The 16,818-nt window shown below is 44.4% G+C and overlaps 1 protein-coding gene and 1 non-coding gene across 2 annotated transcripts in view; both read right to left on the bottom strand.

Annotated features, from left to right (window-relative positions):
• The window catches only part of TBC1D22B (TBC1 domain family member 22B), a 65,427-nt gene that overhangs the window by 22,615 nt on the left and 25,994 nt on the right, over nt 1-16,818 (bottom strand). The window contains exons 7-8 of the mRNA XM_027127113.1: nt 15,771-15,836; nt 11,674-11,788 (exon numbers count right to left, since the gene is read on the bottom strand). Of these exons, the coding sequence (XP_026982914.1) occupies nt 11,674-11,788; nt 15,771-15,836 (181 nt within the window). The remainder of the gene's footprint in view (nt 1-11,673; nt 11,789-15,770; nt 15,837-16,818) is intronic.
• LOC113631217 (5S ribosomal RNA) lies at nt 7,015-7,133 on the bottom strand. The gene has a single exon (XR_003437225.1). It is a non-coding gene; the product is annotated as a 5S ribosomal RNA (ribosomal RNA).

The following is a 16,818-nucleotide window of genomic DNA, read 5'->3' as shown; positions in this document are numbered from 1 at the left end:
CACCTTCTAGGACCTGTCCAAAGACTACCCACAGAGCCAGGCAGCATGTCACCAAGACACTGTGTATGTCAACAGGCTGTAAGGAGTCCAAGGTCCCCTGTGCCAGAGGCTCCTCATCTAGGCTCAAACATCTTGACTATGTTGGCTACCTCAATTTCTCCTCTGTTATAATTTCTCATTTTTGGGGGGGTCAGATGAGAGAGAGAGCAAGTGAGCATGCATGTGTCACTTGGTTTACCACCAGGGAGAGAGCAGGCCGGGCCCTACAGTGCCGGAGATGACAAGCTACAACTCGCCCTTGGAGAGCTTACCTCCTACAGGGGAGAAAATCCAGCACTGGACATCCCACCAAATGCTCACATTGCTCTCAACTGTCCGCTGAAAGCAGCTCAGCTCAGCACTCTGACTGGGCGTCTCCACATACATGTCTGTTGCTGGAAAGAGTCTCATATGTCTCAACTATCACATATGAGGCTGCTGCAACTATGAAGACGGGGCCAGGAGGCACCTTGAAGAAAGGGGTAAAGTTCCAAACAGGGTGAGCGCTAAAAATTCAGCATCGGTCTCACTCCCAGTTCCCTCCAAACCAGTAGCATGAAAATGCAAAGGGATATCCTTACTCTATGATTCAATTTATATAAAGTTTAGAGACAGGCAAAACTAATCGAGGTGTTAGAAGTCAGTAAAATAGTAACCCTTGTGGGGGCGAGGGGAGGGCCTGGAAGGGAACACAAGGGAACTTCTGCAGTGCTGGAAATGTTCCACTTGGGTGCTGGTTATTTAGGGGAAATTTATTGAGCTGTGCATGTAATGACATATGTACTTTAAAAAGTGTATGTTATACTTCAATACGAAATTTACATTTTAAAAGGAATAAAAGGAACGTCCTCTTAAGACAATGAAAGACTACGGAAGTCTGTCCAGATTCATCTTTGGCCTCCACACCTTGCCAGGTGGGGAGGAACAGGATCGGCAGGGCAGAGTCGGGTGTGAGATGGACAATGAAGCCTCCCAGGATCTAAGAGCACGGAGCTGGAGTATAATCCACAGCAGCCCAGGAGCAAGACACGGCAACAGGGGCCACGGTACCTGGGCATGTGGGGAGTTATTAACAACAACTCCTTTCCTCTGAAAATCTGAGTGTTAACTACCAAAAATTAACTGCATGGTTCACCCCCTCTCCTCCTTCAGGACTTTGCTCAAACATCGTCTTCTCAGTGTGACCCCAGCTCACTACCCTGATTAAAACCTGCTCCTGTTCCCACTCTTGCCAACAGGGCACAACTGTGTCCTTCTTTCCTCCTCTGTTCTCCTGCGTAGCACTTAGCTCGGTCGAGGTGACAAATACCTTACTGATTTTTCTATTTATTGTCAGTTTCTGCTCATCAGAATTTACACTCAGTGGAAGAGATTTAGTTTTACATATAATTTACATACATTAGACTACACATAAGCTCACGGTTCTGTTTTGACACATGTATACATCCGTGTAGAAAAGTGCCCCAGGGCTTCCCTGGTGGAGCAGTGGTTGAGAGTCCGCCTGCCGATGCAGGGGACACGGGTTCGTGCCCCGGTCCGGGAAGATCCCACATGCCATGGAGCGGCTGGGCCTGTGAGCCATGGCTGCTGAGCCTGCACGACCGGAGCCTGTGCTCCACAATGGGAGAGGCCACAACAGTGAGAGGCCCGCGTACAGCAAAAAAAAAAAAAAAAAGTGCCCCAGTCCAAAGAGAGAATATTTCCAACACCCTATAAAGTCTCTTCTTGCCTCTTCCTAATCAATGTCCCACCAAGAGTCGACCATCGTTCTGATTTCTATCACTGTAGATTATTTATGAACTCCATTTAAATGGAATCATACATACAATGTGTACTTTTTCGGTATCTGGCTTCTTTTGTTCAACATAATGGTTTTTGAGATGATTTCTTCCATGTTCTTGCTTTTATCAGTAGTTCATTCTTTTTTATGGCTGAGTAATATTCCATTGTGTGACTATCCATTCTCCTATTAACAGATATTTGGGTTGTTTCCAATTTTTGTCTATATTAATACAGTTGTTATGAATATTCCTATGCAGGCTTTGGGGTACTATACGCTTTCATTTTCCTTGTATAAATACCTAGAAGTGAAAGGCAGGGATTTTCGTCCACTTTGTTTATGGTCGTATCCCCAGTGCCTAGAGCAGCGCCTGGCACAGTGTAGTTCCTCAATAAGTATTTGCTGAATGAGTGATGGAACTCCATCTCCATCCCTTACGAGAGAGAACTTTTGACTATCTCAGCATAGTAGCAGAATACTGTAATTCACTGCCCTCCAGTGGCCAAGCCCAGCAAAGCTGCACTATTTCCTGAATATCTAGCAACGTTATGAAATTTTCATTCTTTCATTCATCTAGACATGTATGGAATGCCTATTTTGGACACCAAAATAAAAGCACTGGGAATATAAATATGTTTAAAATAGTCTCTGGCCTCAAAGAACCATACAGTCTGGTGGGAGAGGGTAGGAGGGAAACACAATAATTGGTGTGGTAAAGTCCTACAAAGGGGAAATGCACAGGGTTATGGAAAGAGTACCACTGGGGTGGTGGGGGTAGGGAAGAAGTCTCAGGGCAGGCTTCCAGGAAGTAGGGGTGTCTTAAAGGATGCAAAAGGACTAGCCCAGGGGATAAAGAGGTGGTACAGGACAAGGCTTTAGATTAAAACTGTCAATTTTGGATTTCTGAGTTTAAGAGGTGAGGCAGGAGGAAGAGCACACAGGGCCTTGCACAAGCTAGAGAATCTGGACTTTTTTTTTGGCTGTGCTGTGTGGCTTGCAGGATCTCAGTTCCCCGACCAGGGATTGAACCCGGGCCATGGCAGTGAAAGCCCAGAATCCTAACCACTAGGGCACCAGGGAACTCCTGAGAATGTGGACATTTTAACTGTAGGTGATAGGACGCTAGTGAAGGGTTTTAAGCAAAGGAGCTGCACTGACAAGTCTGTGTTTAAATGGTGTGAAAGATGGGAAGAACGGAACAAAAACCAGAGATGGGAAAACACACTTGGCCATTTCAGCAATCCAGGGCTAAGCTAGGGTAGTCACAGGAGGAATAGAGGGGGAAGCAGATTCAAGAAATATTTAGGACATGAAATCATCAGAGCTCTGTAACTGATTGGATATGCAAGAATGAGAAAAAAGGGCTTCCCTGGTGACGCAGTGGTTGAGAGTCTGCCTGCTAATGCGGGGGACACGGGTTTGAGCCCTGGTCTGGGAGGATCCCACATGCCGCGGAGCAACTGGGCCCGTGAGCCACAACTACTGAGCCTGCGCGTCTGGAGCCTGTGCTCCGCAACAGGAGAGGCTGGGATAGTGAGAGGCCCGCACACTGCAATGAGGAGTGGCTCCCGCTTGCCGCAACTAGAGAAAGCCCTCGCACAGAAACGAAGACCCAACACAGCAAAAATAAATTAATTAATTAATAAACTCCTACTCCCAACATCTCCTTTAAAAAAAAAAAAGAATGAGAAAAAAGAATTACAAACAAGTCTTAGCATTTCTGACTTAAGTGACCGGAAATGCTGGCAACTGAGAGAAAAGGGTGGCTGGGTATGGAGAGGAGTTAGTCAAACACTGAGTCTGAGGAGCCTAGGGATAGCAAAGATTGTCACTATACATAAATAACTATAACCCACTCCTCCTTGGTGAAAGGACCCATAAGGGTACTGGCCACCTGGGATACAGACTGTGTTTTCCAGGCTCACTTGCAGATGGGAATGGCCATAAGACTAAGTTCAGACAAGAGAGATTCAAAACCAAGTGTCATGTACTTGGGAAGTGTCCTTCAACAGAAGGAGTATGCCTTTCTTCCTTTCCCCCTCCACACTGGCTGGAATATAGATGTGATGGCTAGAGCACAAGCAGCTATCTTGGATCATGAGTACAAAAACACACGCTGAGAATGGCAGGACGACAGAGAGAGGAGGCTGGATCCCTGATACCATGGAGCCCCAGACTACTTACCTCCTGACTTTTAATGTGAGAGAAGTAAGCTTTTCTCTCCTGCTTAAGGTATTGGTTCCCTGTCAGTGCAGACAAGCTAATCCTAACTGGTCATTTATGACATATCTAAGTGTAAATGTCACGCAGGGAACATGAGTCAGAGGTATGGGAAAGACTTCCCTTCTGGGAGTTCTACTGCTGTCATGCTTCTAAGTAAAACCTGAAATGAAAATCCTGCTGTACTACTTCATGCAGAGGAGAAGAGGGAGAGTTATTTGACAGTGTTTCATTTTGTAACGAAAGAAATCACCAGGCACCACTCTTCTTCTGAAAACAGGACATGTCATGAGCCCCACTTTTCTATACAATTTCCTCATTTGCATCACTTAAACAGTTGCTGTTACGCAGCTTAATTTGGTGATGGCCACATCATCGATTACATTTGACCTTAATATGTTCCAAGCTAGATCAATAATGTCATCTAAGTCCAAAAGGTTTTGGAGATGAGAGTCTAAAGGCATTCCACCATCTCAGGGGTCACAGTCCAGAGACTGTATCTCCCCAGGGGTGACCCTCCAGCATTGTCACCTCTGGACCCAGACATAGCTGGCTTATCCACAGAGGACCCACTTCTATGTGAGCAGCTGGTTTCAGCAGATAAACAGGCTACTGGGGGGCTAAGCCAGCTACAGAAAAATCCTCTAGCAACTCAGAGGAGAGTCACTGGTTCCCCCCGTTTTCAACTATTTTACAACAAACATGACACAAAGCATGAAGCCAGCTCAGGTACCAATTTATAAAAGTAATAAAGAAGAGACAGGGGAGGAGATAGGAAAGAGGCCAAACAGTGTTCTGGTGGCATGTGGATCCCACAGCTCTACTAGGACACATCCTCCATGCTACAGCTCAGTAAGATGGGGCGGTGGGCTAAGGCTGCCTGATGATACCTGCCTGGGATGATGAGGGCAACTGCCTGGCCTGTTCCATGGGTGAAGGATACCTGAGGCCTCCTGTGGTAGGCAGAGTCATATCAGAGAGGTCATGACAACACACCTCTCACAGTAGCTGCCTTACTAGGATATGGCACTATTAGAGAAGGGAAGAAAAGCAGCATTATTACTCAGACAAGAGAACTATTCTTGAAGGCCACAAACAATGTTGAATCTATGTTCAGGAAAGGCCTTGAGGCTGGAGGGAAGTCTGTATGCCTTGTTTCTTTGAAGCTTAATTTATACCCAGCAACCGATGAACAGACAAATAAAATGTGGTATATTCATACAATGGAATATTTATTTGACCATGAAAAGGAATGACCATTTTTATGAAATGTCCAGAAAAGGCAAATCCATAGAGACAGAGAGTAGATTAATGGTTGCCTAGGAACAGGGGGGGGTGCAAGGGCTTGGGAGTGATGGCTAAGGGGTACAGGGTTTCTTTTTGGGCTGATGAAAATATTCTAAAATTGACTGTGCTGATGGTTACACAATTCTATAAATATACTGAAAACCACTGAATTGTACACTTTAAATGGGTGAATTGTATGGTATATGAATGCCATCTCAACAAAGCTGCTATCAAAAAAAGAAAAAAATACCCCAACAAACTAATTTGTAAATTTACTGCACCTCCAATAAAAATTCAGAAGGGTTCCCTACATCCTGAATTTGGCAAGTTGATTCTAAAGTTGACCTGGAAGAAGAGCCAAGACAATTTTTACCAAAGGATGATGAAAGAGACTGGCCCTGAAATAATAATAAAACACACTACAAAGGTCAAAAATCCAAGCTGTTGGTACATGCATAGAAATGGAGATAAATGGAACAGAAATAAGTAAACCATATAAATAAAGAAATTTATATTATATTATGAAAAGGGATTTCACATGAGTGAAGAAAGGATGTACTATTTATAAATAGTGTTGAAAAAATGAACTATCCAGTTGGAACAGTAACTTTAAATCTCAGCCCCCACTGTACAGGAAAATAAATTACTAATGGAATTTAAAAAGCTAAATGTAAAATCAAAACCACAAACATATTAGAAGAACACATGGAAGAATATTCTTATAATATTGGGGTGGGGAAAGACTTCCTAAGCAATATACCGAATCCAAAAACCATAAAGGAGGAGGTATTTCCTTCATGTCCTTCTCACACTTTGCAATGACTTGTTTAATTTTTTGTGAGCCCCTTAACCCCTGCACTAGATGGGAGGCTCCGTAAGGGCAGGGCCCACATCTGTTATCTTAGTCACTCTATCCTCTGGCACATAGGAGGAGCTCAATAAATACCTGTCGAACGGACAGATTTGACCACATAAAAATTAGGAAGTGCTACATTAGGAGACACAATAAACAAATTTGAAAAGACAAATGATGGTCTGGGAGGGAAAAAAAAGAATTAGCTTGAACTATATAAAATTCCCATGGAGGGATGCGGCAAAAATCGTTGAATATTAGCAATTTCATGTGGTTTGACCTAATATTTTTAACACATAGCAGATGAAAAATGAATATATCTAATCCACACAAAGCTCTTACAAAACAAGACCAACAGTCCAATAGAAAAAACTGGATAGGACTTCCCTGGTGGTGCAATGGTTAAAACTCCGCCTGCCAATGCAGGGGACATGGGTTTGATTTGGTCTGGGAAGACCCCACATGCCACAGAGCGACTAAGCCCGTGCACCACAACTACTGAGCCTGCACTCTAGAGCCCACGAACTACAATTACTGAGCCCACGTGCCACAACTACCAAAGCCCACACGCCCTAGAGTCCAGGCGTGGCAACTGCTGAGCCCATGTGCTGCAACTACTGAAGCCTGTGCACCTAGAACCCGTGCTCCTCAACAAGAGAAGCCACCGCAATGAGAAGCCCACACACCGCAACGAAGAGTAGCCCCCGATCGCCACAACTAGAGAAAGCCCGCATGCAGCAACAAAGACCCAACGAAGCCAAAAATAAATAAATAAATAAATAAAGTTATTTTTAAAAAAACGATAAAACTGGATAAAAGAATTTTTTTTCTTTTAAGCCTACAGCACCCGGTATTCCCAGGCGGTCTCCCATCCAGGTACTAACCAGGCCCAACCCTGCTTAGCTTCCGAGATCAGACGAGATCGGACACATTCAGGGTGGTATGGCCATAGACTGGATGAAAGATCTGAACAAGCAGATGACAAAAGAAACAAATGCTAATACACAAAAGAAAAGATAAACCACCTCACTGAAGAGCAAGTGGAAATAAAAATTGAAAGACAAACCATGGTTTATTTGCCAAATTGGTGAAACACAGTTAGACTAAAATACCCAGTTTTGCTAAGGATGTGAAGAGTGCACCCAAACATTAGTGGTTGGAGTATAAACTGCTGTAAACCTTTTCACAGTGTAATTTTGGAGTGGTACCTATTTGGCATGCTTTTAGGACTAGTAATTTCCGTTCTATGGGCTCTCTTTCAGGGAAACATGTATTTTAACACGAATGCATAAGAAAATATGTACAAGGATACTCATTGAAATGTTCTTTATAATAGCTAAAAATTGTAGATTATTTAAATGTCCTATTATAAAAGAATTGTTTACTATAGTAAAATTTGATGAAAGTAATTGCTGAAAGTGATGAGGTAGATCCACATGTCCAAATTTGGAAAGCTGGCCAGATATTTGTAAATGAAAACAAGCAAGATGGAGAAAAGTATGGATAAGTTTGATCCCAGTTTTCTGGATACAACAAAGAAAAATAATATATGCAGCTCTATCCGCACACAGGAAAAGGACTGGAAAAATACACACCAAGAGGTCAACAGTAGTTATCTCTGGTGATGGGGCGGGTAGCAGTGAGGTAATAAAAATTCTATATTGTTTTTATTTTTTTTAATAAATTTATTTAATTATTTGTTTATTTTTGGCTGTGTTGGGTCTTCGTTGCTGTGCGCGGGCTTTCTCTAGTTGCGGCGAGCGAGGGCTGCTCTTTGTTGTGGTGTGCGGGCTTCTCAGTGCAGTGGCTTCTCTTCGTTGCGGAGCACAGGCTCTAGGCACGCGGGCTTCAGTATTTGTGGCATGCGGGTTCAGTAGTTGTGGCTCACGGGCTCTAGAGCGCAGGCTCAGTAGTTGTGGCACACAGGCTTAGCTGCTCCGCAGCATGTGGAATCTTCCCAGACCAGGGCTCGAACCCGTGTCCCCTGCATTGGCGGGTGGATTCTTAACCACTGCGCCACCGGGGAAGTCCTTGATTTTTTAAAATGAGTATGTACCTCTACTGTATTTTTTTTTTCTTTTTTAAGAAAAGGAGCAATAAGAAATGTGCTGCCTGCTTTGGAGCAGGGAATGGAGAAGAGGGAGCCACTAAGTTGAGGTACCACCAATCTCTAAGTTGGTGCTACCTCTAAGTTGAGATACCACCAATTCTTATAAAAAGCACAAGTATTTAGGTCAAAGACCTAGGTTTGAGTTTGGGAAGCTCATTTAAAATAGATTGATACAGGGCTTCCCTGGTGGTGCAAGTGGTTGAGAGTCCGCCTGCTGATGCAGGGGACACGGGTTCGTGCCCCGGTCCGGGAAGATCCCACATGCTGCAGAGCGGCTAGGCCCGTGAGCCATGGCCGCTGAGCCTGCGCATCCAGAGCCTGTGCTCCGCAACGGGAGAGGCCACGACAGTGAGAGGCCTGCATACCACACACACACACACACACACACACACACACACACACACACACACAAAAAGGTTGATACATCTACCTTAAAGAGATATTGGGGGCTACTAAATGAAATCAGCAATGGTTTCACTGGTCAGCAAGTGAGACTGACAAACCAAACACCCAGATCAGAATGCAGTCATATCAAAAGACCTAGGTTTGAGTTTGGAAAGCTCATTTAAAATAAGGTTGATACATCTACCTTAAAGAGATATTGGGGGCTACTAAATGAAATCAGGTAAGTCAAAGTACTTTGCAAATGGTAAAGTGCTTTAAAAAATCAGGGTTATATTACTGGTTGGCCTGGCAAGTCCTAGTTTGAAAACTGGAAAAATAAGGGTTAAAGGTACAAACGCCTAAGGAAAAGAGACATGGATGGGAACTGATAGATTAAGAGAGACTTAAGAGACATATCAACCAATTAGTAGAATGTGTGGACCTGATTTGAACCCTGATTCAAACAAACTGTTAAATATATTTACGGGAATCAAGAAAATTTGAATAGTGTTATATATTAGATTATATTAAGGACCTATTATAACTTTTTAGATGTAATAATTGCATTACAGCTGTGAGTTTCTTTAATCATTATCTTCGAAAGGTACATATGGAAATATTTATGGATGAAATTATATGGTGCTTGACAGTGAGATTTGCTTACTCACAAAGATGAGTGGGTGAAGAATGGACAGAGTTATGAAGTTGCATGACAGGTATATAAGGATTTATGGTATTATTTTTTCTACTTGTACATATGCTTGAAACTGAAAAGTTTTTGTAAAAAAAGAATGGGCCCCGCCTTCCTAGTTCTAGGAGGAGGTACCAAATACCCATCTGAAGTCTGCTGCAGAGGTGAAACTGAGTACAGCCTTGCCGAGAAAGGCTTCCTTGCTGAGGAGGGGCAGAGAAGCCCATGCTTCACTGTGTAAACGCTGTGGGTCAGCAATGGTTTCACTGGTCAGCAGGTGAGACTGACAAACCAAACACCCAGATCAGAATGCAGTCATATCTATCAAAGAAAGGCAGAGTGGACTTCCCTGGTGGTGCAGTGGTTAAGAATCTGCCTGCCAATGCAGGGGACACAGGTTTGAGCCCTGGTCTGGGAAGCTCCCACATGTCGCAGAGCAACTAAGCCCGTGCGCCACAACTACTGAGCCTGCGCTCTAGAGCCCTCGAACCACGACTACTGAGCCCATGAGCCACAACTACTGAAGCCCACAGGCCTAGAGCCCGTGCTCCGCCACAAGAGAAGCCACCACAATGAGAAGCCCACGCACCACAACGAAAAGTAGCCCCTGCTCATTGCAACTAGAAAAAGCCCGTGCACAGCAACAAAGACCCAATGCAGCCAAAAATAAATAAATAAATTTATTAAAAAACAAAAGAGAAAGGCACAGTGCTTGGTGCGGCTGATGGTAGCAATGGGATGGGCGCCTATAGAAGGTAAAGGAAAATTTGGTACAAAATATAAATGACAGCTAACAAGATAGTTAATATCCAATTAGAACTGCAGCTGCTGAGGATTTCCCTTAATTGGCATAAAAACTGGCAATGCCAGTGTTCAGACCTCAAATGTAGATTAATGAATGGATTAATACCTTCCTAGGCTCATCCTTGAATACCATTTCAGAAAAGTACTACTGCAAGAATCAACCCCCAAATCCCAACAGACCAGCTGCACCACTCTTTAATAAAGTTAAACCACACAGAATTAAGGTGCCTCTGAAAACTGACCTATTGATGTGAGGGGAAAATGAAAGTTCTCCAGCAAAAGCTTTATTTATATGCTTTTGCTTAGGGTCACTGGACAGAGTGGACAAGAGTGTGACCTTCCACCCTTACTCCCAGTTCTGCCCTGGCTGCTGTCACTTAAGGGGAACAAGGAATGGCATCATTAGGTTGCCTTACGTTTTGAGTAATGAAAAATTAAAAAGGCTGCCACATGAAAGACCAAAACACCACGCCTTTGAGTCCCACCAGAAAACCTGAATGGGAAGGATCAAGTGAGACATTTCTTATGCCCTCCCCCTCCAAGGGGCTCCACTCCAGTCCCCTTCTCATTACCATCCTACCCCCTGCAATGGCTTTCTATGAAAAGAATAACCCACCGCCCTCAGAGTCTGAAGAAGAGGGTTCTGGTCCTAGCCCTGCCACTAATAAGGAGGCAGGGAATCTCACAATCCATCCGTGAAATGAGGGGAGTAGACGGATAGTTTTCTAAAATCCTTTTCAATGTTCTTGTTCCCACCTGAACTTCTCTTTGACTAAGAGAACAAAGCACCAGGCCATGACAGATAGGTTTTCCTATGAGTCTTGAAGCACAAGTGACTGAGGAAACCAAAAAAGTGGAGGATCCTCGATGCCTTTTAAGACTCTGCCTGATTTAGGCCTGGCCGGAGCAGGTGGCTGGAGCTGTAAGAAAACCTAACTGCTGCCGTGACAGCGAATCACTCTATTCAAAGTGACAAGAACCCAGTGGGGTAAGAGGTGAAGAAAGAGGAGGAGAAACCAAGGTCCCAGAGCTCTCCTTGGCCCATTCCATTACCTCCAGTGTGAGCTGGATTCTGGCACCTTTGCTGCTCTATACGTCCACATCCTGCTCCTAAGATACAGCATGTGAACTGAAGTGTGAAGGCCTAATGTATAATCTAAAATTCCAGCTTTCACAGATGAGGGCCTGCATTTGAGACGAGTTCAAAATAATCCAAAAGGAACCTCAGTCAAACCATCAAACCATCTGTTTATGGCAGAACATAAATCTATCAATTTGGTCATTCTTTGGCAAAGGTCTTCTTAGGTGAGATCTGCGACCATCTCGAGAGAGAAATTCCTGGCTGCTGCTGCAGCTGCTGTTAAAAGAGGTTTAGCTGTGTATTCTAAAGCCACTATCTTTTTTTTCAGCAAGACGTGCCCACTGGCTGCACTCTTGGGAAAAACAAACAGACCACAGATAAGAAAGAGCAATAGCTTGTTCAACTTGGTACTCATGCTTCTTACCGACATATTCTGAGAGGAAGACGACAAAGAACGGAGTGACCAGGTCATTAATTCCTTGGACATACCCACTGGCAGGGTGTCGGATGGCCCAAATAAATAGAATTCTTTCGAAGATCTAGGAAAATGAGAAAAAAAGACAACATGATGTTAAATCACGGGGATACTCTCCCTCCCTCCATTTACCTACCTCACAATTTAACTCAGCGTTGCTACAGAATTTGTAGAAAAAATTTTAAAATATTGTGGACAAAGGCAGTCTACAAATATAAAGTTTCTAAGACACTAACTGTTTTTAAACAGGGGTAGGTGCTTCTTGCCCTTTCTCTTTTCAGTATTTAGCCAACGTGATATAAAATTGGGAAACGTAAAGGAGAGTGACACAAATGGCTTAGAAAAAGGTTTGCTGTGGATGTCATTAATTCAGGCCACCATGCTCATTTGTAGATGCTGTTTCTCTATTTCCAGGAGCAAGATATCAGAATATCTAAGTTCTGATACATTTTCTAAATCTCTTTCGGTCATTACAGGATTTAAAGAGGAAATGCCTTCTTTACCACACTCCCCTTTCTCCCTGCTGAGACGGAAGGAGATCTAGATCTGGATTTAGTTCTAACCCAGCTTGACTAGGAACCAGTGACAGACTCTAAATGCAGGAAGTCATTTCACACATCAGGATGCAACCCAGACGTTTACTGGGGACAGGAAGTCAAATAAATCAAATCCTAGGGACTCCTCCAGCCAGGAACTTGAGAACAGAGATGTCAGCCAGGGCCTCCATGGGGAAAGCCTCTGGGGTTAAGTACATTAGCCACAAGAGGCCAGAGGACTAGACTGGGGAGAAAGAAAAAATCTTTTTTTGGCCGCACTGCACAGCATGCAGGATCTTAATTCCCCAACCAGGGATCGAATCCGTGCCCCCTGAAGTGGAAGCACGGAGTCCTAACCACTGGACCACCAGGGATGTCCCTAAAAAGATCTTTATGGTCCTTTTACAGAGTCCGGCCCTGTCGCACTCTGTTACACTCCTCTCTGTTTTCACTATGCCCTTGGAGCTTTTCCCCTGTCTTCTCTCAGCTTGCTGACACTCATCCCCTGGCTTCATCCTGCTGACCACAACTCCTGGGCCCAATACATTCCTTAGACAGGCTTTGACTGGGCTGCCTCAGGTCTCTGAACCACACCAGAGGGATGACAGAGGTGGTAATGACTACATGTGGAGGGACAGGAGATTTGGGGCCTCCACAGCACCTGGCTCTGCAGAGCCCAGAGTCAGTCAGCTCTGCAGGCAAATTGAAGAGGCCCTCTCGGAGGTCAGGTGCAAGGGAAAAAAAACCTCCCATGGGGAAAAGTAAAAAGGAAGTGGTCGTATGGTTTTGGAGTTGGTTAGCCAGTGTAGGAGAGACGTGGAGAATCTAGACACAATAAAGGATGTTTCCCAGCCCTTGTGTTGAGTCTGCCTTCCAGCTGGCAGAGACAGCCAAGAAATACTCCCACCGTCAACACCCCTGCCCTCGCAGGCAGTGAGAGCAAAGCCCAGCCTGGAAGGAGTTGGCCCCTGCCTCCACTAGATGGGCCCACTTGCTCCCCGGGGCTGAGCGAAGGGTGCGGCGTCCTCATTTGTGTTAGGCCCGACACTCCAATGGGACCCCTCTTACATTCCTTGCTGCTAAATACCCTCCTCCCTCCCTTGAAACTGTGGCTCAAGCTAGACCCACCAGGAAGATCTCAAGAGTTCCCTGCTCCACTCTGTCTCCTTACACCTCCTGTGGCCTGTGTCTGTCTGGATGTCTCTGTTAAAAGCTCTTCCAGATCAATCCTTCTGAAGGACTTATCACGGCTTCTACTTCACACTGTCAGCTCCTTGTGAATACACAAATCCCTGGTGACTGGCTTAAACAATGGCCAAGCGCAGGGAAGCTAGCCATTCAGAATCAGGAGACCTGCAATAATCCCTCTCTAGTAAGGATGGGACAGTGCAGACACTGTACTCACACTGAACAAGTGAAAATGCCAAAGAGATGGAAATAGATGAGCACCAAGCCTGGTTACCAGGGGAGACCATGGAATCTTCCCTACAGAAAAAGCCTGGGACAATCTTGTCTACCTCTGAGACACCTCTTCTACTAGTGTGGGTAATTCTCACTTACTATAGTCAATTCTCAAGTATCTTTAGGTTTATAAAACGAGTTTTTCAATACTCAATGTTACTTAATTTATTCTGTTTATGATAACTACAGTCTGCTAGATGGAAAGGTGATTCAAGAAAAATTGGGAAGACTACAGTTTGAATTTCTTTCTCTGTAGGCAGGTTCCACTACTAGGAGAAGCCTTTTAAATAAACTACTTTCCCTCTCTCCAAATTTAAAGTAACCATGCACAGGCAAGAGAGAAGAATCGGAACATCTTCAAGTTAAAATGAGGAATAAACAGGGCTGAGCCATGGGAAACTGAACGGGAGACACAAAGGGATCCCGGGCGGCTTTCAGCTTCCTTTGAGCTGACTCTTACAGGTAAAATAATGGTGTCACCCTCAAAATCTTCTTTATGCTAGTGGTAAGTTATGAGGGATCCCATCAGTAGACACATCTATATTTAAACGGAATTATGAGTATAATCTAAAGTCAAACAGAAATTATTTTGAGCATTTTTTATCACGTTTTCTCTATTATGAGGATGAGTGAAAATATAATTCAAAGAGCACTTACATCCAGTATCCTAGCTACTATGAAGCTGCAAAGGAAATCCCTAATCTTCAGGAGTTTATATCAATACTTACTGCTTGGTCAAAAGATTAACAGTCCCACTGAAACCTTTCATGTGCTTTGCCAACTTGTTAGGTCTCAACATATCACTACTAATTGACTTCTGGGTAGGTATCCGAAAGAATTTAAAACAGGGACTCAGATATTTGCACACCCACGTTCACAGCAGCATTACTCACAATACCCCAAAGGTGGAAGCAACTCAAGTGTCCACTGACAGATGGCAGATCAACAATACGTCTTATACAAATATAATGGAATATCATTCAGTCTTAAAAAGGAAGGAAGGGGGGCTTCCCTGGTGGCGCAGTGGTTGAGAGTCCGCCTGTCGATGCAGGGGACACGGGTTCGTGCCCCGGTCCGGGAAGATCCCACATGCCGCGGAGCGGCTGGGCCCGTGAGCCATGGCCGCTGAGTCTGCGCGTCCGGAACCTGTGCTCCGCAAGGGGAGAGGCCACAACAGTGTGAGGCCCGCATACCACAAAAAAAAAAAAAAAAAAAGGAAGGAAGGGGACTTCCCTGGTGGTCCAGTGGTTAAGACTCTGTGCTTCCTATGCAGGGGGCACAGGTTCGATCCCTGGTTGGGGAACTAGGATCCCACATGCTGCGCGGTGCGGTCAAGAAAATAAATAAATAAAAATAAAAAGGAAGGAAATTCTGACACATGCTACAACATGGATGAACCTTGAAGATATTATGCTAAGTGAAACAAGCCAGTCACAAAAGGACAAATACTGTATGATCCCACTTATTTGAGGTACCTGGAATAGTCAAATTCATAGACACAGAAAGTAGAATGACAGTTGCTGGGGGATGGAAAGTTATTGTTTCATGTGTACAGAGCTTCAGTTTGGGAAGATGAAAAAAAGTTGTAGAGATGGATTGTGGTAATGGTTGAACAACAATATGAATGTACTTAATGTCACTGAACTGTACACTTAAAAATGGTTAAAATGGTAAATTTTGTTACGTATGTTTTCTACACACACACACATACACACCACTACCAGCTAGGTAAAGCAGAGCAAACACAGGACAAGGAATTCTAGAGTGTAGTTTCTGTCTTCATTCTGTCACCAGGTAGACTCAAGATGCTAGGCAAGTCCCTTAGCCTCTCAAAGTGCTACTCAGCCCACAGGTTTGTTATGAGGATTGAATGAGAATGCATAAGAAAGTGCTCTGAAAGGACCAAAGCTCCTTTGGGAACACAAGGTACGATCACGATTAGCCTTAAACCTGCCCAAGCCTAGAGGGAGGGCTAGGCACACATCCACACAGACGGTGCCACAGAAGGATGGGGGGAGGAGGACTGAGAATGTTGAGCACTTCCCTCACCTCCTGTACAAGTGGTTGCTGGAACAATGGAATGAGAGGATTCGTCCTTGGAATGTCGATGTGAATCTGAAAAAGAGAAGCCGTATCCAAAAACACAAATGCCAGTTTGTTCTTTTGAGAAGTTATTTTCTTAGGAACCGGAAATCAAGGGAGTAAGAGTGAGAGCACAATTTACCTTTAGAAAGAATTGACTGACATACAAAAATAGTCTAGTTAAACCTACCTACCTGTGCATCTGGAATACATTCCCATGACAGCAATAGCTTTTTGAACAGTGAGGAAACCTTCCCAAATAAACCACTTACACCAAACAGCAATAGGCTTCACAACTTAAGAGAATCACCCGCTTTTTTCCTATTGTCTGGAATCTGTTTTACTCTGGGCTGGTACTTATTTAACAGGTATGATCAAAATGTGTATGTCTCTTTCAGATTCTTACTCAACAGTTCCCAAGAAGTAAAAGAGCTCTGAAAGCTGCAAAAACATGCCAGGATAGAGAACTAGACGGAGCTGGCCTTTAATAACTGGCACTGAAAGTTCTGACTTCTGTTACCAAAGAAGTCATGATGATTGGTTTTGGCTTCGGGATTTCCCAAATGTCTAACAATCCTAAGGACTGTGTCAATAGCCGCAGAGGCTACTTCAATTCTTGGAGCTTGTTGTAGACAGTTGCCTCCCCCAGTATTTTCCCCTCTGCAACCACGAGACTCCCCTTCACACCCTCCACCTTTCTGCAGGCTGTGGGGACCACTATGCGCAACGATAGAACACCCCCTGCTAAGGCTGCTGAGGGCTATGGCTCCTGCAGACAGACAAACATGGTTGCTAAAGAGGCACTGCAGCTGCCAGAAGGACACACTGATGTCACAGTCCAGAGGGATGGACCACAGAGTGAACTCATCTTTCAGCTTGTGTCCCATAACCCTTACTACTCTCTGTGTGGTCTGTGGACCAGCAGCAGGTGGCATCACCTGGGAGCTCATTAGAAGTGAAGGTCTCACCCCAGGCCTCCTGAATTAGAATCTGCATTTTACCATAATCCCTAGTT

The sequence above is a fragment of the Aethalodelphis obliquidens genome, unplaced genomic scaffold, assembly GCF_003676395.1.
Source record: "Aethalodelphis obliquidens isolate GAN/ISIS:26980383/991018 unplaced genomic scaffold, ASM367639v1 scaffold31, whole genome shotgun sequence".
Lineage (NCBI taxonomy): Eukaryota > Metazoa > Chordata > Mammalia > Artiodactyla > Delphinidae > Aethalodelphis > Aethalodelphis obliquidens.
This window is presented reverse-complemented; position numbering and strand designations above follow the sequence as displayed.